The sequence below is a fragment of the Phoca vitulina genome, unplaced genomic scaffold (genome assembly GCF_004348235.1).
Source record: "Phoca vitulina isolate PV1807 unplaced genomic scaffold, GSC_HSeal_1.0 scaffold3, whole genome shotgun sequence".
Classification (NCBI taxonomy): Eukaryota; Metazoa; Chordata; class Mammalia; order Carnivora; family Phocidae; genus Phoca; species Phoca vitulina.
This window is the reverse complement of record NW_022589706.1, coordinates 26366211-26390110: the sequence shown is the minus strand read 5'-3', so window position 1 is coordinate 26390110 and position 23900 is coordinate 26366211. Positions and strand designations below refer to the sequence as shown.

Sequence of the window (23900 nt, the reverse complement as noted above, 5' to 3'; positions counted from 1 at the left end):
TTTGCAGGCCATTCGGTCTCTGTTTCGACTTTGAGTTCTGTCACTATAGTGCAAAAGTCACCATAAACAGCACATACACAAACGAGTACAACTGTGTTTTAGTGACGATGGGTGCTGAAACGTGACTTTCACAAATTTTGGCATGTCATGAAATAGTTTTATTTTTAAATTTTTTTTTCCAATCACTTAAAACATAAAAACGACTTCATCAAACTCAAAAGCTTCTGAACAGCAAAGGGAACCAGCAACAAAATGAAAAGTCATGGGAGAAAACATTTGCAAACCACATATCCCATAAGGGTTAATAGATGCTTCGTTAATAACATGAAGTAACAAGATCTGGCCATAGTTCTAATAACAACCATGATTTGAGGTCGTGATAAGTATATATGATATTCTGAGATACCTGTGACAACGGAAATGTGACGTGAAAATCTGTGACTTCTACTGATGACAAATTCATGAGAACTGATCAACTTTTGTGGTTGTGTTGACTGCATTTATAATTGAAGGAAAATCTAAATTTTGATTAGAACTGCTAGAAGTTACTTTCTAAAAAATCTCTGGATTCTATGCATAGAGCCACTGGAGAATCTTTGATCTCAGGTTAAGAGGTCCTGAGAAGTCAATTGTGGGCTGGGGAAATCGGACAATGAGAAGACCCTCATCTTTGAGAGCACATTTTTTTTTTTAAGATTTGTAAATCTCTAAGTAATCTCTACACCCAGTGTGGGGCTCAAATTCACAACCCTGAGACCAAGAGTCGTGCACTCCACTGACTAAGCCAGCCAGGCACCCTGAGAACACAATTGTAATAGAGATGAGAAGACAGAGGCTAAATTGAAGTGAAGTGACTCAGTTAGGAGAGAGGAATTCTAAGTGCCATATGCAAGTCTGTCCCTATCCATGTGGCCTGTTCTGCTACTCCTTTAAGAGAAGGCTAGAGGGGCGCCTGGGGGGCTCAGTCAGTTAAGTGTCTGCCTTCGGCTCAGGTCATGATCTCAGGACCCTGGGATGGAGCCCCGCATCAGGCTCTCTGTTCAGTGGAGAGTCTGCTTATCCCTCTCCCTCTGCCCTCTCCCCCACTCATGCCCTCTTTCTCTCTCAAATAAATAAATAAATAAAATCTTAGAGAGAGAGAGAAGGCTAGACTGGTGTCAGGAGCTCTGCAGTGGAGTTTTTATGATACAGTAGCTGCTGCGTCGTGGGAACCAGGCAAACTAAAAGTGTTTAGATAGAATGTTGCCTGTCAACTGGACTTTTCAAGAGTTCTTACTAAAGCATTATTTTGGAAGAGTGGTTTGGAACAGACTTATTCTCCCCTAAGAAGATACCCCAGCTTGTCAGAAGCACTTGCTACTTCTTTAATATCAACTCTACTGGTGGGAACAAGGGTGTGATTCTTTTTGTTGAACTATTATATTTTTATATTTTTCTAATTATCTACAATAAATGTGTATTATTTTGTAATGGGAAAAGCCTAAGTTTTATCTCTACTCTTTATTTTGGGCTATCTCATCTGTAGGAGCAAGTCAGCCTTGTTCCTGAATATTAAATTAGAATTTGATGAAAACAGAAAGGAAGAAAAGAGGAGAAGATGGAAGGAAAGAGGGAAGGAAGAAAGGAAAGAAGAGGGGTGCCTGGGTGGCTCAGTTGTTAAGTGTCTGCCTTCGGCTCAGGTCATGATCCCAGGGTCCTGGGATCGAGCCCCGCATGGGCTCCCTGCTCAGTGGGAAGCCTGTTTCTCCCTCTCCCTCTCCCCCTGCTTGTGTTCCCTCTCTTGCTCTTTAAAAAAAAAAAAAAAGAAAGGAAAGAAGGAAAAGTGAAAAAACTATTAGGTTTCCATACCATTCCAAGTTACTCAACCTTAACCAGGCCCCAGTACCTTTTGGTAATCCTTTAATTCATCTCTTATCCACTCGCCCTGCAAACACAGGAGTGAGCCTCAACCAAGTCCAGCCAACCCTGCCTAAGGGGTTGCCTTATCTGAGCCCAGCCCACATGGCCAATCCCACTGGCTGTGCTAATTAAATGTCTATTGCCTTAAGTCACTCATATTGGGGGGAGAGGGGTTGGTTCTTAGGCAGCAAAAGCTAATTTATACAAGTGAGTAATGTTTTCCAAATGTACGTTTCCTGGCAATGTCCCATATTCCACAAGTTCTCCAAGATTAACACACTGTGTGTTAGGATAACACCTATAGATGCTGTCAGAATCCAGAGAGGTTCTTCTGAGTGGCCAGTATTTTCTTAGTGTCTCATTACCCATCTAGGGCTTCGAAATTCTAGTTATATTGGGCATGCTGCCAAATCACACCTGGACTCAACCTCACCAACCAATCATCACAGTTCACATCTTCCTATAACTCGTGACAAGACTCCCTCCACAAATCTGTGTTAAATTCCTCTTTACTGCTCCAGAACCCCAGAAGCTCCTTTAGGTTTGGATGCTCCTTTGAAGGAAGACCCCATACCCGTCACACCGACCAGCATTAGATGGCCAAGGATCACTTCCTAGCTTTGTAAATGTAGGCAAATTACTTCACTGACTTCTGTTGCTTCTCGGTGTCCTCACCCATAAGACAGGGATACAAATAATAGTACTGACCTTATGATGTTGTCAGTGGGATAAACAAATTAGTAAAGGTAAAAATACTTAGACCAGAATCTAGTATGTAGTAAAGCATGTGATGATCATTATTACTCAGGGTTGCAATTTCTCTTCTTTTCCTTCTTCTCTGGATCATATCAGTCTTCTATCTCTCTAGGGAGAACGGGATGCGAATCTTAGACTATTTCTTTCAGGTGAGGATTAAGCAAACACCAATCTTTTCGGAGTTCCTCAGGAATTCAGGGATTCTTCAGGAATTCAGCTGTTTTGCTGCTTCAGAAACAATATAGTGATCGCTGGAAAAAAAAAAAGTTTGACATTATTTTCTCTTCTAAATGGCCAAGATTTTGCCAGGCAAGCTTCTCCAAAGCCAACAACATTTTTTTTTTCAAGTTAAAATTGAACAACAACGATTTAACAATCTTTCCAAAATTCTTTCAAGCCCTGTGCCCCCCAGATGGCATTTTGCCCCGAGCCGGAGGGTGTGTGGGAACGGACATTGGGAGTGAGGCGGTCCTGGCCACACGTGGGCTGTGCAGGTGTGGAGAAGGCTCACAATTGAAATGGATATGAATGCTAGATAAAATATTTTTTAAATAAGTTTTAAAATGTAGAGTTGAACTCCAAAGAAAGGAAAAAAAGCTGCCTAGATGTTGAAAAAAGTTTCCTAGGTGAACTGGGAAGAGCAGAAAAGCAGTGTCTGGAGCATCCATGGCCTCAGGGGAGGTATGAGACGAATTAGGGCCTCAAGAGCTAGGAGTTCAAGACCTCTCTCTCTCTCTCTCTCTCTCTCTCTCACACACACACACACACACACGCAAACGCGTACACACTGGAAATATGGCCCCGGGGTGATAGAAGGCAGGGAGTTAGAACTGACTCCATTGTTTTTGTCCCCCTCACCCCCCCCCAAAAATTTCTATTTTTTAAAAACTTTTTATTTAAGTAATCTCTACACCCAACATGGGGCTCAAACTCATGACCCTGAGATCAAGAGTCGCATGTTCTATGGACTGAGCCAGGCAGGCACGCCAAGAAAGTTCTATTGGATTCTTTTTTCAAAATTCCTATTCTTATTCATGGTGTCCTAGCTTATCCCATAGTGTCCAAGAAACCTGAAAGGACTGCACCTCTGTGAAAGGGAATTAGAAACAAAGGTACTCCTGGTCCAGGATCAGGGAAGCTTGTAGTCTGCTTGACATGCTGGATGGAGGTGGGGGCTGAGGGGACAGGCAGGGGCAGAGGTGAGGAGAGTGAGTTCATGACCAGAAATCACAACTCCAAGCCTGAGTCCCACAGCAGAAGTGTGAATTTGTATAGGAAATTGCAAATTGGTATAGGAATCCAAAGCTAATAAAAGTCACATAAAAATTCATCAATAATATTGTTAGAAGAGTTGCGAATAACTTCTCCCAGATTGTATGTTGTCTTTTAACTCTATTTTTTTAAAGATTTTATTTATTTATCTGAGAGAGAGAGTGAGCACGAGCAGGGGGAGGGGCAGAGGGAGAAGCAGACTCCCTGCTGATTAGGGAGCCCGATGCGGGACTTAATCCCAGGACTCCAGGATCATAACCTAAGCCACCCAGGCACCCCTATACCAAAGTTTTAAATTCTCATGTGGTTGGCTCTTTTGCTTAATGGCTCCAGCTGGGTTAAGAAATCCTCCTCTACCCTGATATCATAGAGACAATCTCCTACACTTTCTTCTAAAGTGCTTAAAGTGTTCACAATTAGATTTTAAGTCCAACTGCAATTTACTTTTTGATATGGTTTTGGATATGGTTTGAGGTGAAGATCCCATTTTAGCTTTTCCATTTGGATAGCTAATTGTTCCAGAATTTTTTACCCAAAAGTTCTTTCCCTACAGACTTAGGATGCCATGTTGGTCATATACCAATTTCTTCTACATACATGTGCTTATTTGTTATTTTCTTCCATTGGTTTGTTTGTCTATCTCTCTGCCAGATTTATTTAATATATCTTTATAATAAATTTTAACATTTGGTAGTACCATTCCTCTCTTCTTGTTGTTAAGAACTGAAGAGTCTGAGAATTTATCTCATTTGCAAGCGAACAAGTTAGCCGGTCGCTGTTCCATGGATGCGAGCAGAAGACTTGAGAGGCTGTTGTGTCAGGAGCAAAGGACTTTATTTCATGCTTACAGTGCAGCGGACTGTGGAAGTTTCACATTCCCCTCAGCTACCCTTGTTTCCAAGTCCCACGTGGGACACAGAAGAGCTGAAATCAAGGCTGCACACATCACACTGAGGAACCCAAGATTAGGAGACCCCAAACTTGGGGCATCTGGTGGGCTCAGTGGAGAATGCAACTCTTGTTCTCAGCATTGTAAGTTCGAGCCCCACATTAGGTGTAGAGATTACTTAAAAGTAAAATCTTAAAAAAAAAAGGAAACCGCAGACTTTTGAAGGGGGTGCTAGCAAACCTGCCCTTCCCTTAACCCAGAGAGAGACATTTCTTAAATATCCTGTACATCCAACGAATCTGCCCTCTGCCCTGGAGGGAGATATTATCTCTATCTTCCTAAGCTATTTGCTATACAAACACCCTTGAAGACAGTCCAAAAAAAAAAAAAATCAGTGCCTGTGCTTCGATGTGCAGACATGCAAGAGACCAATGCAGCATTGTCCCCCAATATCTATGCTTCTTCAGTATTACTTTGCTTCTTGTGGCCCTTTATTCTTCCATATGAATTTTAAAATCAATTTGTATAGTTGTTTGGATAGACTGCTGCTAGATATAAATTTATCCAAATCATTTAAAAACATACTCTTAGGGCGCCTGGGTGGCTCAGTAGGTTAAGTGTCTGCCTTCAGCTCAGGTCATGATCCCAGAGTCCTGGGATCGAGTCCTACATCAGGCTCCCTGCTACCTGGGGAGTCTGCTTCTCTCTCTCCCTTGCCCCACCCCCCTGGCTCATGCTCTGTCTCTCAAATAAATAAAATCTTTAAAAAAAACAAAAAACAAAAAACGTACTCTTAAAAACAAACAACAAAAAAATACTCTTTACAACCACATATAAACAATATAACTAATTAGTAACTGTAATTGTAGGCGTGCAAAGCAATTAAAAGTTAATTTTATTTTATTTATTTTTTATTTGAGAGAGAGAGCATGAGCAGGGTGAGGGGCAGAGGGAGAAGCAGACCCCCTGCTGAGCAGGGAGCCCGATGTGTCGCTCGATTCTGGGACTCCAGCATCATGACCTGAGCTGAAGGCAGATGCTTAACCTACTGAGCCACCCAGGTGCCCAGCAATTTACAGTTTTTTTTTTTTTAAAGATTTTATTTATTTGACAGAGAGACACAGCAAGAGAGGGAACACAAGCAGGGGGAGTGGGAGAGGGAGAAGCAGGCTTCCCGCGGAGCAGGGAGCCCAATGTGGGGCTTGATCCCAGGACCCTGGGATCATGACCTGAGCTGAAGGCAGACGCTTAATGACTAAGCCACCCAGGCGCCCCAGCCATTTACAGTTTAAAGAGAAAGCACGGGGGCGCCTGACTTGCTCAGTCGGTGGAGCATGTGACTGTTGATCTCAGGGTTGTAGGATCGAGCCCCACATTGGGTGTAAAGATTACTTAAAAATAAAATCTCATAAGAATAAAAAAATAGGGACGCCTGGGTGGCTCAGTCGTTAAACATCTGCCTTCACATGATCCCAGGGTCCTGGGATCGAGCCCCGCATCGGGCTCCCTGCTCTGCGGGAAGCCTGCTTCTCCCTCTCCCACTCCCCCTGCTTGTGTTCCCTCTCTCGCTGTGTCTCTCTCTGTCAAATAAATAAAATCTTTAAAAAGAATAAAAAAGAGAAACTGGAAATCAACAACAAGTTAAAAAGCAAACAAAATAACAGCAGCGACAATAGCAACAAAACAGAGAACCCCCTGGGATCTTGCAGAAGTAAATACAGAATAGCCTTGTGATCACATTTCTACAAAGTAGGGCACAAGGGACAAAACAAAACAAAAAACAAAAAATAAACTTTTGTTGAAAATAACAACAAGCACATTCACAAACCACTAGGAAAACATCCACTGCAAGAGACAGTCAATACATACAGCAAACTGAAGAAATATCATTAGAATTTTAGGTTATAGTATAAGCTGAAACAAGCATATTAAAATTTATTTTCAAAAACTCAAAAAGCAAAAATGGGAACCAAGAGAATGGAATGGTATAGAACGGAATAATAAAGAAAAGGAAGGTTTTGAAAACTAGATCAAACTGAACTTCTAGGGAAAAAAACAACTGAAAACTAAAACTCCAAAGAAAGGTTAAATGTCCAATTAGAGAAAACTAACAGGTTAGTGATCTGGAAGATAGCTCTGAGAAAATGGCTGAGGCAGCAACACAGACATAAAGAAATGGAAAACAATACATGTGTTTCTAAAATAATGAAACTACAAATCACCAAGCACAAAACAAAGTCTTGCAAGCAATCAATAGTGAGTGAAAGGTACCACCTCACCTCCATGAAGTTCAAGAACAGGCAAAACTAATCTGTGATGTTAGCTGTTAGAACAGCAGTTATCTCTGGAGGGTGAGGGAAGGTTCCAGCTGAAAAGGGCACTCACGTACCCTTTGAGATACCAGATATGTTTTATACCTTCATGGTTGCATTGTTGTGTACATATGTAAGAGGTCACTGAACTGTACACTTCAGATTTTGTGCATTTTCTTGTATGTATATTACACTTTAATAAAAATACTTTAAAAAAAGCCATCAGAGAAAAGGGGGAAAAGTTATCTACAAAGGGATTACAGCTAAATTAACAAACAAAAAGGGCCAAAATATAATTCAACAGTGACTTCGAAGTGCCAGGGAAAATATATATCAACTTAGAGTTCTGTACCTTGCAGAATTATTATTAACAAATAAGGCTGACTAAAGACATTTCCAGGTCAAGACTAAAACAACCTCTAAAATATGTGCTTCAGGTCACCTGGGTGGCGCAGTCAGTGGGTCGTCCAACTCTCCACTTTCAGTTTCGGCTCAGGTAGTGATCTTGGGGTCATGGGATCCAGCCCCACATTGAACCCCGCCTCGCAGGCTCTGCGCTCGGCATGGAGTCTCCTTAAGTTTCTCTCTCTCTCTCCCTCTGCCCCTCCCACCCTCAAATAAATAAATAAATCTTTACAAAAAAAAATAAAGTAAAATATGTGCTTCAGCAAGAAGGGGTGGGATGCATGAATCATAATAGCAAACAGGTTAGTGAATCTATGTAAGCATTAATTTTCAATAATTATTTTGATAGGTTTTGAAAATTAGGTGGGTTCTACTATAGACACACACACAAAATGTTACATGACAAGGTTATTCACCACTGCATTGTTTGAAACAGCACAAATTAGAAACAACTTCAGTATTCATCCATACATTGAAATACTATTTGGCCATTAAGATGAATGAAATACATTTTTGAATACCGTATAGAATAAATATATTTCTGTATGAGTCAGATTTTTCTGCATTAACAACTACAACATGTCAGTTGGTTATAACAATGAACATGGATTTCTCATACATTCCATCTACAGGGGAAGAATGAATAATTGCAAACATTAAAACACGTTCACAGGGGCACCTGGCTCCGTTGGTAGAGCATACTACTCTTGAATTTGGGGTTGTGAGTTCATGCCCCATATTGGGTGTAGAGCCTACTTAAAAAAAAAAAAAAACACTTTCACAATTGCTCAGTAAAAAAAAAAAAATGCAGAACAGAGTGTGCAGTGTCTTACCATTTGGATAAAGTAAGTCAAAACAAAAGAATCCATCACATAATTGTTTTATATACAAGATCTCTAGAAGAATAAACTTGAAACTGGCAAAGGTGATTGCCTTCATGCATAGGAATTGACTGACCAGGAGTACTGGTAGACAAGACATTTCACTCTCTGTATACCCTTTTATACCTTTGAATTTTCTTCCATTGGAATATATTACCTAAGCAAAAATTAAATTCCCTGTATCATTTGGGTGGTGACTAGAGATAGTAACTTCAGACATGTTTAAAGAAATATACATGTTAAGATTTTAAGAGTAACCACACACACACACACACACACACACACACACACACACACAGAAGGAATTGAATATACAACTAAAATGGCACAGGAAACAAAGAGGGTAAGACAAACTATCTTGAGCCTTTTTAAAAAATAAACTTAAGAGCCATGTTTCCTTTTCTGTGAACTGTCTTTCCACATCATTTGCTCTCGTCTCTATTAGATTGTTGATCTTTTTTGTTACTGATATCTGGGGACTCTTTGTACATGAGGGAGAGAAGCCCTTTGTGATAGAAATCGCAAACATTTTTGCTCAGTTTGTCACAGATTTTATTTCATGTGGGCAGCTTTCAATCCTTTCTTTTAACATGAGTCTTAGTTAGAAAGGCCTTTCTCACTCTGAGGTTGAAAAAGAATTAATCCCATATTTTCTTCCAACACTTCCCTAGGTCCTGTGGTCTCATTTCCCCAGGCGAACTTTTCTAGGCAAGAGCAGTAGTGGGTACATCTGCTTGTCAATCCATAGGGCCTAATGTCTTTTGTGGGATTTCTCCAGTAGTTAATACATTTCTACTGAAAACTTCAGTTTCTCCCTAATCACCCAGGAGTGTCCTGTATGACCTAGACAATTGAAAAATGTCAACAGTGACTTTGAAAAATAATTTGGTTTCATCCCCCTTATAGATAAGGGAATTGAGGTTAGTGAAGAAGCATCTCACAGTTAGGAAGCAGTGGGGTTGGGATCGAAACTCAGGTTGTTGCTACGGAGTCCACAACCTTAACCCCAGTAGGTTGTAGTGAGTGTAAGATATATTGATTTTTTTTCTCTTTAAAAATTACTGGTGATATCTGGGGAAATGAAGGCAGCAAAAAGATAAGTGATTTTCTAAAACAGACCTACAAACACTAAATGGGGGAATTATGAAAGGTAGTTTATAAATCTCATATGTTCATTTATCCAATGACAGTAATACTTAATACTTTGCAGTTTATAAAGTGTTCTCACAAAGATCAGATCATGTCACTCTTCCTTCCTTACTTCCTCTCTCTCTCCCTTCCTTCCTTTCTCTCTCTCTCTCTTCCTTCTTTCCTTCCTTTCTTCCTTCCTTCCTTCCTTCCTTCCTTCCTTCCTTCCTTCCTTCCTATTAGAGAGAAAGAGAGAGCACACATGCATGTGGGGCTGGGGGTGGAGGGGCACAGGGAGAGAATCTTAAGCAGGCTCCACACCCAGCTTGGAGTCCAACACAGGGCTCAATCTCAGGACACTGAGATCATGACCTGAGCCGAAATCAAGAGCCAGACACTTAACCGACTGAACCACCCAAGCGCCCCTCATGTCACTCTTTCAACAGGGAGATGTTTTAGCTGTTAAAATAGCATTTGTCCTATAGTAGAATGAGAGGGGAAAATAGCATGTAGACAATGTTATTCATTGCTGTTATATGAGCAAAGAATTGGAAACAACTTAAATGTCCTTCAGAGAGACTGAAAAGAAGAGGCAGAACAATGTGTCTCTTATTCTACCGTTTGTCAGCAAACGCATATTTCAACTTTATCCTTTTGAGTTTCTAAATTCAGAAATAGTCTGTTCAATATTTCTTTCATCATTGTGATAGTCAACATTCTCCCACATAAGACGTATACTTTGGCCGCAAGCTCAGGGTCTGTTTCATCCACAAGGTCAGTCCATTCAACTGCAACTATATTTCTTTCTTCTTTTAGGTGTCCACTCATTAGCCCTCCTCTAGCTTGCGTGGTAACTGGCAATTCTCAAAGCAGAACAACCCTTCAATCTTATTTGTGTTATTGATGATAGAGCGCAACATTGGCCAAACTCTGTGACTTCACAGACTTTCTTCAGGATTTTTTTTTTTGTCTTACTTTGTGAGATTGATTTTTGTTGCTTGCTACACAGATGCATACTCCCGGGCAGATTTCATATGGCATTGTACAATTTAATAGCTTTCGGTCCAGCATCCTTTCCACAGAAGCTGCTAAACATAGACTCTCTGAACAGACATAGGACATAGATCCCAAATGAGACCATGCTCATTTAAATCTCTTGCTATCTTATTCACAAAGATCGTGGTTGCAGTTTTGGTTGCACAGCAGAGTATACACCATCTGAAGGAAGATTATCATATTTCCTCATTTGTGGTTCCATCCACCATGTGGCTGGTCGACTCAAGGAAAGCCGTCATCAGATCTCTTCTTGGATTCCTACACTCCATTCACATTGCTCCCTTTCTTTGTTGGTCTTCATAACTCAGTACAAAAATGTAATTTTGTTTTATAACAGGCAAGTAATCTATTAAGAGAAATCACTAAAGGGCACCTGGCTGGCTCAGCTGGTAGAGCATGCAACCCTTGAGTTTGAGCCCTGCATTGGGCACAGAGTTTACTTAAAAAAAAAAAAAAAAGAAAGAAAAGAAAAGAAATTACTAAATCCCTGAAGGTATGACAAATCACTTTCTTTGTGCCAGTGGAGCCCAAGAGAACTGAGAGCAGCACTCTCTCATTAAGAGTGACATAAGCTACAAATCCCACCTGAAATTGCTTATCAGCTTCTCCTGCTTCTTCCGTGGGAGGCTGGCCTCCACCAGTCTTGTGGCATTCTGTGTGACACTGGATACATTAACTCATCCCTCTTAACTGAACCCTTTGCCATTTACCTGATTACTTGTGTTATGCAGGGCAGAGCAGGAGTAGGTAAAGTGGCCGGTGATAACCAATCCATGGCACTTGGAAGACCAAGATGGCACCCCTCCTCCACTTCTATCAAGTATTCTTGCCAAAAAATCAAATCTGAATCAGATCATGTCTCTCCATCTTCTGTACCACTTCACAGAAAATGGAAGGCACAGAGAAATATGATAATATACCATGAGGAGGCAATTAGTAAAATCCAAAGTGTGGGAAACCCTACAGAACAGATGATTGGGTCGTTGGAAACAAACTATAAAAAGGGAGAAAAAAGAGATGAAGAATTTATAGATTAAAAGATTGAAGAGACCCATCAACCGAATTCAATGAATGACTACTGGAACCCTGGTTCAAGCAAAGTGTAGAGAAATTGGCAAACTGACTGGATAATTGAGGATATTAAGGAACTGTAAGCATTTGTAGGTATGACAATAATATAGCAATGGGTGTAAATAAATCCCATCTTTTATGGATACATACTGAAATATTTACAGATGCAAGGACAGGTCTGGGATTTGCTTCAGAATTGTTGCGTAGCAAGATGGGACATGAGGGGAAATGGATGTAAACCAATTGGCTACGAAAGGAGGACTGGCTATGAGTGGAGCTGGGTGATGGATACTCAGAGATCCACTGTACTATTCTTTTTTTTTTTTAAGTATTTTAAAGATTTTATTTATTTGAGAGAGGGAGAGAGCAGCACCAGAGAGAGCACGAGCTGGGAGGAGGGGCAGAGGGAGAGGGAGAAGCAGACTCCTTGCCAAGCAAGGAGCCTGATGCGGGGCTCAGTCCCAGGATCCTGGCATCATGACCTGAGCTGCAGGCAGAATCTTAACGACTGAGTCACCCAGACACCCCTGGCTTGATATGTGTTGGAATTCTCCATAATAAGTTTTTAGAAAAAAGATTAGGTTACAGTCAGACATTAAAGTCACCGAAGATTCTGGGCAGATGTTTGAAGTGAAGGTGCACAGAGTGGACTGGAGGGAGCACAGCTGGTGAACTGAGTGGGGAAAATGGATTTGGGGCTGAGCTGCACTGAATACAATTTGAGACATCCGAGTAGGAAAGTCTCAGTAGGCAGGTGGTAACCTAGGGTCGGAACTTGGAAGAGGTCTGGAGTCCTATACTTAGGACAATTACAGCTGTGAGCAGAGAGAAGTTTTCAGAATGCACAGAGTAAATAATTACACCTTAGGGAATGAACCACCTTAGGGTTCAGAAGGAAAAAAAAAAAAAAAAGGAAACCTGCTGAACCAGCAAAGCAGATAATTAGCCCCAGCCTCCACCTAAAGTTTACATTCGTTTTACTCCACGATAGGAGTACTTATCAGACAGATGAGCTGCATTTCACTCTTTTTAAAATAGTTTTTTTTTTAAAGATTTTATTTATCTGACAGAGAGCGAGCACAAGCAGGGGGAGTGGCAGGCAGAGGGAAAAGCAGACTCCCGGCTGAGCAGGGAGCCCAAAGCGGGACTCAGTCCCAGGACCCTGGGATCATGACCCGAGCTGAAGGCAGACGCTTAACCGACTGAGCCACCCAGGTGCCCCTTAAAATAGTTTTTTTTCCCATTACAATGAAGTAATTCCGAACAATGTATTTTAAGGACCCAATCAGGCTCATCATCTCTGAACTGCAACCCAAACTTCCTTCTAGCAGTTTCACAGTACTATTTCGAAATGGTTTCAAGAGCTACTTAGACCTGGAACTGGCTCTTTGGTCCAAGTGCCCAACTGCCTTCTGTACCAAACACTGGTGCCACTTTAACTGGACCCAAACAGCTCTGTTCTTCCCTGTGTATTTTCAAGGACTGACAGAGGGGAGCCAGGGAGAAAGGAACCTGGCCCCCCAACACTGCTCTCCATCCTGGTGCCCACGCGCTCGTGCTGGTGGGGCAGCCAGAGGCTCTCACCTCTCCAGACAGCTGCCTTTTTCCTCCAGTGAATCCCAGTAGTTACTGCACTCTGCTTACATGGAGAAGTCGAGGGGAGTGATGGTATCTTCCACTTTCTGTCCCCTGCCTTGGAGTGTGACATCTTGCTTTCAATGGTTGTTGTACACAAATCTGCTTGGAGCAAGGACGGAACGAAGGGACGATGCACAGAAAGGACCTGCAGAGAGCCTCCCAGAGTCAAATTGTTTTGAACAAAAATGTTAGGGATTTGGGCGCCTGGGTGTCTCAGTCGGTTGAGCGGCTGACTCTTGATTTCAGCTCAGGTCATGATCCCAGGGTCCTGGGATCGAGCCCCACATTGGGCTCCCTGCTCGGCGGGGAGTCTGCCTCTCCCTCTGCACCCGCAACCCCCCCCAGCTCCTGCTCCCCTCCATCAAAAATAAATAAATAAAATCTTTAAAAAAAACAAGTTAGGGATTTGAATTTGGTCGTCTCAAAAAAGACGAGTCCAAAAGGGGGCATCACATTTGGAACAACGTGTGCTTGCCCACAGTTGGAGCAGTCCAGGATAGCAGGACCACGCTGTACCACCGTGCGCTGTGCGTGTGTATTTCCCCTGCTAGGCTGACTCTGAGAGCAGGACAGCAGGTTATTACCAGCATCTAGAGAAGTGGCTGGCTCGTCATAGCAGGATTCCAACAGGACTCAGTGAACATACGAATGAATGCACAAATAGGATTTGGTCTTTTTTTTTTTTTTCCGAAGATTTTATTTATTTATTTGACAGAGAGAGACACAGCGAGAGAGGGAACACAAGCAGGGGGAGTGGGAGAGGGAGAAGCAGGCTCTCCGCTGAGCAGGGAACCCAATTTGGGACTTGATCCCAGGACCCTGGGATCATGACCCAAGTCGAAGGCAGACGCTTAATGACTGAGCCACCCAGGCGCCCTGGATTTGGTCTTTTAGAATGAAGAAATTATAAGTATGATTTAGATGCCATCCTTTCAAAATCCCTCCAAAGTAGGACATATGTGTTTGTTCCATCACTTAAAGCATTTATTTTTATTTATTTACTTTTTAAAGGTTCATTTATTATTATTTTTTAGTAATCTCTACACCCAATGGTGGGCTCGAACCCAAGACATCAAGATCAAGAGTCGCCTGCTTTTCTGACTAAGCCAGCCGGGTGCCCCAAAGCAGTTATTTTTAAAGCCAAGAGTTTCCAATGTCATGAAATAACACCACTTTCCCATGATAGCATGATGATTGAGGTACATTGATGAGATAAACGAAAGGTACTCCCATTTTTTCTTAAAGAGTAACAGCTGTTATTTCGTAGACCACAAAGAAAATACAAAGTTGGCCTGCATTTTCTCCTGCAAGACAGTCTTTCAGACTAAAAGGGATCTGTTCTTTTGGAACACCAAAAGAAAACGGTTCCAGCTCTTCCACTCAAGTAGGACCACCTTCCCCAAGCAGGGGTAGCTCTTAGAAACAGAGGGCGTGGCTGTGCGGGTGCTCAGTCCTGATCATCCCCTTACTCCCCAGCAAAATATTTTCCAGTACTGCAGACCGTGTGGTTCCACCTTGCTTGTCCCTGGTTTCAGCTCACACCCTTCAGGCTGCAAGGACAGGCCGGATATGAACACCAGGCTGCCTACCCCCTCTTCGGTACCAAGTGTTTTCCCCCTGATCTCCAATGTTAGGTCTTGTGATAGGACTAGTTAAGCATTCTGCCAAAGAGAATCGCCAATGATTTATTGTTGCTGATAATGTCCTTTATGTATTTTCCACATAAGAATGAAATGACCTCAGAGATCATTTAGCAAAATCTCCACTGAGATTATCACCCAAAGCTCATGGTCTACATGAGGGGTCACTCTTGGTGTTGTATATTCTGTGGATTTGGACAAATGTATACTGACATGTATTCACCATTATAGGATCCTATAGAGTATTTTCACTTTCCTAAAAATCCTCTGTGCTCCACCTATTCACAGCTCCCCGCCCTGCCCATGTAGGTTCATCAGTTGTAACAAAGGTACCACTTCTGGTGGGGATGTTGATCATGGGAGAGGCTACTACTATGGGGGAGCAAGGAAGATATAGGATATTTCTACACCTTCCTCTCATTTTTGCTGTGAGCCTAGAACTGTTCTTAAAAAAAGTCTTTTACAAGAATAACAAAATTGAGACTTTGAGAGGTTAAGTGACTTGACCAAGGTCACAAAGATGGTTCACAGCAGACCATGATTAGAACCCAGGGGTCTTATGTTGCAAGCTTTATGCACCACACATTATGCTACCTGCCATCCCATAAAAACACACAAAAAATATTCAGTGAGCATACATGGTGTGCTATTTCTTAGAACTACAAGTGATAAATAGAGTTAGGGGATCTCCTCCAGGTCCAACTGAATCACCTGCTCACATGAATGGCAGAAAAGTGCGGGTATGTCCTGAAGTTTGTATCTGGGTTATGTTTTTAGCACCCCCTCCAAAAAAAAAAAGAAAAAAACCACACACATCCCCCAGCACCTCTATACTTTAGTTGGTGTTGTGCTCTATGCTTGGGAGCCCTTCTCCTTCATCTTCAGCTGCTACTCACCCCCAAAGGCGAAGCAGTCATTCATCTCTCTTCCGTGAGGTTTTCTCTGGGTAGGATGGATCCGTCTCTCATACTTCTGAACCTCAGTACTTTGCAGATAAGTCCATTAGAGAATTTGTAAGCATTCCAGTTACTCCCTAGCCCTCCAATTAGACTGTGAGCATCATCACAGCATGGTGGGTCACCACCACCTTTGTATTTCCAGTAACAAACTGGGGCATAGTTTATATGCTCCAAAATCTGCAGAGAGGATACAGATCTGACATTTCTTATTTCTAGAGTACACTTTGAGACTAGAAAACATCATAAAACAAAAATACATACAGCTTTTCCAATGAAACAGCTGACAGAATATATCGAATATTATAGATTTAAGTTCTCTGAAAGGGGGGCGCCTGGGTGGCTCAGTCGGTTAAGCATCTGCCTTCAGCTCAGGTCATGATCCCAGCGTCCTGGGATCGAGCCCCACATCGGGCTCCTGGCTCAGCAGGGAGCCTGCTTCTCCCTCTGCCCACCCTCACTCTTGTGCTCGCTCTCGCTCTCCCTCTCTCAAATAAAATCTTAAAAAAAAAAAAAAAGAAAGCATAACACTTTGGAAGGTTCTCTGAAAGGCACAAGCTATATATCACTAAGATATAAAAACACTTTTTCCCTTTACTTTAGAAAAATGATTGCCAATGAGATTGTAATTTTTCATTGTTCTGAAACTGCTAGTAACCATCTAGGTTAATAATAATAACAACAGGCAATCATTTGCTTGAAAAATAGAAAAACCACATAAAATACAGAAAGCACATAAAGAACAGTGTGGTCCTGACTCATGGGTACTCAAAGGGAGTCATTTTGGATGGTTTTAAGGCCACTGGTTATGAGGAGGTGAGGAGGCACAGGTTAAAGACAAACCTGGGAAAGGAAATCTAATGGTTTTATTTTATTTTATTTTAAAGATTTTATTTATTTATTTGTCAGAGACAGAGAGGGAACACAAGCAGGGGGAGCAGCAGAGGGAGAGGGAGAAACAGGTTTTCCGCTGAGCAAGGAGCCCGATGCGGGACTCGATCCCAGGATTCTGGGATCACGACCTGAGCCGAAGGCAGACGCCCAAATAACTGAGCCACCCAGGCGTCCCAATCTAATGGTTGTAGATTATAATCACATATGAACAAGGCAAAAAACCCAAATCAGGTATATAGTTAATGTTTACAGTCCTTGCTGCTTCTGTTCCAAAGATTACATGAACTTGTACCAAAGCAAACAACTGTACAATAAAGTACTTTGCAGTTTCAAGTAGCCAATTTTTTAATTCAAGCTTTAAAAAGATAAATGTTAATGCACTGAACAAAGATGGTTAGGCTGTTTTTTCCTAGCACATATACAATGTATAACGATGTATTATTAGAACTAAAAAGTTTTAGGTAAAAAATGTCTTTTTAAAGTATCTTTGGGGCCACTTTATAGATTCTTGTAAATTCCTCCACTTTAGGTTCCCTAAACATGAACACGGCATTTGATTTGTTTATATATTTTACCTTATAAGCAACTGATAGAAATGTAAATATACATATACCTAAAAAGTGGCTATCCTATAACATGACAGCCCAGAATTTAGAAACTGTATAGGCTTTCTGGCGATTTCAATTATGCATAAAAAGAATTATAGAGGAGACACACTTGTTATTTATTCTAATTAAAGCATATTAATTACAATATGTTATTGTAAAGAAAGTTAGCTATTTTTAAAATCTTCATTTTTGAATTCAGATAATGCCCAGGTTCAACCCTTTAATAGGAATGTTGGTTTGTTAGGTTTGGCCATCTTTTCTTTATTCATCTTAAAGGTCAAAAATAGAACAATGAGGAATGTAGGTCTATTAAAAATATATAAATACTTGTAGCAATTGTTTAAGTCATTTGGTCCTCAAAAACACTGCTTAATTGTAATTATGCCCAAGGCTGGAATATTTTACTCTGCCTTTGGTTGCAGGTTGTACTTTTGTGGCTGGAAAAAATGTTCTTCAATAGCACTGACTAGTTCATTTAGTTCCTTCTTCAGCTGCTCGGGATCACTGGAAAATAAGGGGGAAAATTCCAGATCAGTGGATTATTCCAAAGCATATTTGAAGTTCTCCCCACATTGGTCAAGTAACATTGAAATGTACCCTTAAGAGAGGACTAAATCAGACAAAACAGAACCCCAGTGACTGAAGCATGGGAACGCATCTGTTGACTTGGACAAAAAAAACCCCATGAGACAATATCCGTTCTTTCACCCAAGGTTTTACTAGGATCTCTACTATAAACAAATAAGAATTTTTTAAAAAATGATTATGTTATGTTAATCACCATACATTACATCATTAGTTTTTGATGTAGTGTTCCATGATTCATTGTCTGCGTATAACACCCAGTGCTCCATGCAGAATGTGCCCTCTTTAATACCCATCACCAGGCTAACCCATCCCCCCACCCCCCCTCCCCTCTAGAATCCTCAGTTTGTTTCTCATAGTCCATAGTCTCTCATGGTTCGTCTCCCCCTCCGATTTCCACCCCCCTTCATTCTTCCCCTCCTGCTATCTTCTTCTTCTTCTTCTTTTTAAACATATAATGTATTATTTGTTTCAGAGGTACAGATCTGTGATTCAACAGTCTTGCACAATTCACAGCGCTCACCATAGCACATACCCTTCCCAATATCTATCACCCAGCCACCCCATCCTTCCCACCCCCCACCACTCCAGCAACCCTCAGTTTGTTTCCTGAGATTAAGAATTCCTCATATCAGTGAGGTCATTTGATACATGTCTTTCTCTGATTGACTTATTTCACTCAGTGTAATACCCTCCAGTTCCATCCACGTTGTTGCAAATGGCAAGATTTCATTCCTTTTGATGGCTGCATAATATTCCATTATATATATATACCACATCTTCTTTATCCATTCATCTGTCAATGGACATCTTGGCTCTTTCCACAGTTTGGCTATTGTGGACATTGCTGCTATAAACATCGGGGTGCACGTACCCCTTCGGATCCCTACGTTTGTATCTTTGGGGTAAATACCCAGTAGTGCAATTGCTGGGTTGTAGGGTAGCTCTATTTTCAACTTTTTGAGGAACCTCCATACTGTTTTCCAGAGTGGCTGCACCAGTTTGCATTCCCACCAACAGTGTAGGAGGGTTCCCCTTTCTCCGCATCTCCACCAACATCTGTCATTTCCTGACTTGTTAATTTTAGCCATTCTGACTGGTGTGAGGGGATATCTCATTGAGGTTTTGATTTGGATTTCCCTGATGCTGAGCTAAACAAATAAGAATTTTTAAGAAACACAGTTTTTTGCTCTAGCATCCCTTAAAAGATCTGCAATATTTGTACCTAACAGAGCAAAGAAAACTTTGATGACTTCAGTTGTCATTCGATCCTGCTAAACTTTTACAAATGACATCTCTGTTAAGTTCTCGGTCTCCCAGGATAGGAATGTTCCTGATCCCGTTTGCCTTCAAACTACTGGAAGCTAAGCAGCAGCCGGTCTGCAAGGCCTTCCTAGTAGGTACAGAGAATGGGAGCCTCCTAGTGGGCCTGCTAATCACACACCAGGAACTCAGAGTTCCCCCCACCTCCTCCCCACTTTTTTTAATCTTTTTTATTCTAACTCCAGAACAAAAGGGTCCTGACTAAAGTACACAAAACAATCTAGGGAGCTAGTTCCCTCTAAGGAAATCAAGTTTTCAAGCATATGAAAAACATTTATTTAAATGCAAACAACTGGAAGGTAGGAAAAGATAAAATGAATTTGTGTTTAGACTAGCAGCTCATGTTAGTGTCAGGTTACTAGCGCTGGGTGTTTAAGTACTTGAAACCAAAAAGCTGAATTTAAAAAGCTAAATCCTTCAGTTCCAACTTGCATGACTTCATATTGACTGTCTTCAATATATGTAACTTTATTTTAATGGAAAACGAAATTCTTGTAATGAGTTAAGATCATTTTTACATTGTAATCGCTCCCCAGTACAACTAAGACAATCCATTTTATTGCAGACATTAATTCTGGCTCTACTACCAGCCCTATGCCCTCAGGTAAGTGGCCTCGCCTCTCCAAGGCCCAGATTTCTCATTTGTAAAATTGGGATAAAGACTTTTATTTTCTCAAGAGAGTTGCTGTGTAGATTGAGATAAATTATATAAAGCAATTAGCACAGAACCTGGCCCCAAAACCTCAATAAATGTAGCTATCATTAAAATTATGTTTACCCCCACTGGTGACATATAAAGTATGCTTCATAAATACATATGAATCACATAGGTCGTCGTTTCCTTTTCCCTAAGTGTGTTTTGAAGACAATACTTCTCAGGAAGGCACATACCTAATACTTACTGTTGTGTTTTTTTTAACAATATGCCTAAAATTAAACTCACCAGTGAATATACAAATATAAACATTTAAATATATATACCTCCTACTGGTTTTGTTAGTTAGAACCTTGCTTGATATAATTAGTATCTAAACCCTGAGATAGTAACAGAGTGTCCTTGTTCTTGGGAATTGTGTATTGAGGTTTGCAACTTATTTTCAGATGGCTCAGGGAAAAAAACAAACAAAATCAAACCTGCATATACAATACATGGTGAGAGACAGAAAATATTGCAAAATGTTAGCAATTGCTGAGTCTAGCTTAAAGTGGGCTAACTATGGCTGGCAGCCTGCTGACAGCCCATTTTTGTAAATAAAGATTTATTGGAACATAGTCACACCTATTCCTTTATGTATAAGATTTCTTTCTGCTTTTGAGCAACAGCAGAGGGGAGTAGTGCGACCATATGGCTTGCAAATTCTAAAATGTTTACTATCTGGCTCTTTACAGAATAAGTTTGTGGGGCACCTGGGTGGCTCAGTCGGTTAAGCGTCTGCCTTCGGCTCAGGTCATGATCCCAGGGTCCTGGGATCGAGCCCCACATCGAGCCCTGCATCGAGCCCCACATCGGGCTCCCTGCTCCATGGGAAGCCTGCTTCTCCTCCCACTCCCCCCGCTTGTGTTCCTGCTCTCTCTCTCTGTCAAATAAATAAATAAAATCTTTTAAAAAAAAGAAAAGTTCGCCAACCCTTGGTCTAAGTGAAAGGTATGTGGGTATTCATTGAAATTTTCTAAAATACAAAGTTAGACAAAAGACATCTACTGATTTGATTCCCATCTTTTTATAAGCAGGACTTAAATTAGAAAAGGATTTTCCGTTCTAAGGGATAAGTGGGTCATGGAATTCTATGAAAAAATGAAATTGATGATATAAAATATACTAATATTAAAGTGATCAGAAAATAAGGAAACTTAGCCATGGCTTTATTGCTGTTTTACGTTAGGTATGCTGGTGACCTGACAGCATATCTGTGGACTGGCCTAGTGCCCAATGTCCCAATTAATAAACTGGAGCAGCATTTTGACGAATATAATAAAAGGACAATTTTTCAAAACATTTTCAGGACTTTGTAAACTAATATTTGAAGTTAAAGCCACCCAATAATCCATGTGAATACTATAAAATACCAGATCCTCAAACATTAAATAGTATTGTTATTATAAAGTTTCTGAATTATTATATTTGCACAGAGTAACGACAAGGAAGGGACAAATATAGAGAGAAAATGGATCTTTAAGTTGGACTATTGTTCCTTTGTTTTCTTTTTTTAAGATTTTATTTATTTGACAGAGAGTTAGCGAGAGCAGGAACACAAGCGGAGGAGTGGGAGAGGGAGAAGCAGGCTTCCCACCGAGCAGGGAGCCCGATGCAGGGCTTGATGCAGGGCTCGATCCCAGGACCCTGGGATCCTGACCTGAACCAAAGGCAGACGCTTAACAACTGAGCCACCCAGGCACCCTGTTCCTTTGTTTTCTTTTTTTTTTTTTTTTTTTTTTTAATGTTCCTTTGTTTTCAAAAGAAAGAGGGATATATGAAAACATTAAGTGAGAATGAGTTACAAAGAAACATCTATGGAAAACCCCATTCTCAAGAGTAGCAAATAGCTTAATATGTAAGATACACAGAAACACTGATACTTGCAAATATTACAATAAAATCCTGGTAATCCAGAATGCTTAGAAAATGAGCTGTTTTATGTGTTTGTTCAAGTTGCTTACCAGCTGAGTTTTTGCCCTTGCAGCACAAAAAGGTTTTGAATGGGACTCTGTAGCAAAATATAGGACACAGTCTATGGCTTCTTAGATATATTTGACTGTTGTGATATTTAAAAGCCATAAACATGACTTTGACTGTTGGACTGGAGCTCTTATTCAGAAGTATCAGGGCCCATGTGGATGTGGTACTCTATCTCCCTTACGATAAAGCAGTGAACATTCTGAGTTCCTGTGTCCATGTTTCCCAGTTTTGTTTTAGTATTTTTTTCCCTTGCTATCAGCAGTCCTTTCTTCCTGCCCAAGGAATGTCTAACAGTCACAATTCTGTCCCAGCCTCTCTAATTTGCTACATTTAATCTGCTACTGTCTGGCCAATTGAAGATGCTCAGAAAATTTCCTCTGCTTTTATTTCCACATAGTGCAAATTTGATTCCCAAGACCAAAACAACTCTTCAACGCGCAAAGCTTTGATGTGTAAATGTCCTAACAACCGCTTAGACCCATCTTCCCCACTACAGTATTGAATGCTGGAAATGTGGTTAGTGCGACCCGACGCAGGAACTGAGTTGTTAATGTCATTTAAGCTTAATTAATTGAAATTCAAAATTAAGAACTGACATTTCACTTTTATTGGAAAACTTAAGTATGTTTGAACAATTTAGGTATCAAAATCTACTTTTTCAACTGTAAATTTTATGAAACGGTAATCCATTTGACCTTTCGACAGCATGGGGGTTCAGGAGTTAGCAACCCCCATGCAGTCAAAAATCTATGTAGAACTCTTGACTCCCAAAAAGTTAGCTATTAATATCCTTCTGTTGACCAGAAACCCTACCGAAACATAAATAGTCAATTGACAGGATGCCGGGTGGCTCAGTCAGTTAAGTGCCTTTGGCTCGGGTCATGATCTCAGGGTCCTGGGATGGAGCCCCATGTTGGGCTCCCAGCTCAGCGGGGAGTCTGCATCTCCCTCTCCCTCCCTCTGCCTCTCCCCCCAGCTTGTGCTCTGTCTCTCTCTCAAATGAATAAATAAAACCTTTAAAAAATAAAAAAAAAATAAAGTTTAAGATGTTATAGTACTGCAAAGTGAACTCAAACCCTTTGCCCAGGTCACAACAACACGACCCTGAAGCTATCAGACCATCAGCTCTTTGGTGGCAAGGACCCTTTCTGCTATGGCACTTTCTCCTCTCCAGAACCCAGCACAGACCTATGTAAAATAGGTGCTCAAAGATATCTGTTCAGTGCATGTGCAATGGATTTTAATTTATTGTATCAGAGACAGGTGACTCTGGAAAGGAAAACTCATTGGTGCTAGTCTCAAATAAAGGTACTAGAAAAAGGAAACTGTATTACTATTACTGAAATTCAGAATGAAATTTCTCCCTACAAAGAGAGGTGGGACAGAAATAAGTACGTAGAAATCAGCTCTCCTGTCCCTGGATGCTTCAAGCAGCTGTTAATGTCACAAAATTGCTGCAGGTTCTGAAATAACATTCCTAATTAAAGTACATACTGGAAAAACAAAATGTTTTACTTAGCATTTGCACAGACCGATTAGGAATTTTAGGGAATAATAATCACAGGTGCTGCCATCCACATCATACCTATTTCCAGGGGGGGCACACAGTTCTGAATAGTACTTGATTTTGGGCTCGGTCCCACTGGTCCGCATGGTGGCCACGCCCCCGTTAGCAAAGGTAAAGGTGATCATTTGGCTGCTTTTGCTAGTTGGGAGAACCTGAAAAAGACCCACATCAAAGCATATCACTAAAATTTTAGAAGAAAAGTTTAGCAGAAAATTCCTGAAATCTTCCCGTAGAGAAAAAAACAAGCTGCATGGAAAGGACTGAATAAGTGGCATCAACATCCCTTTATGCGGCACACAGTAGGACTCAGCCAGTTCCTGACAGAAGGAAAGATCAGACCCTC

The 23900-nt window shown here is 41.0% G+C and overlaps 1 protein-coding gene across 2 annotated transcripts in view; it reads right to left on the bottom strand.

Annotated features, from left to right (window-relative positions):
* Positions 1–16966: 16966 nt before the first annotated feature.
* The window catches only part of PGM2 (phosphoglucomutase 2), a 31455-nt gene continuing 24521 nt past the window's right edge, over positions 16967–23900 (bottom strand). For both annotated transcript variants that reach the window (XM_032400173.1, XM_032400174.1), the window contains exons 13-14: positions 23576–23709; positions 16967–17909 (exon numbers count right to left, since the gene is read on the bottom strand). In XM_032400173.1, the coding sequence (XP_032256064.1) occupies positions 17807–17909; positions 23576–23709 (237 nt within the window). In that variant the 3' untranslated portion in view covers positions 16967–17806. The remainder of the gene's footprint in view (positions 17910–23575; positions 23710–23900) is intronic.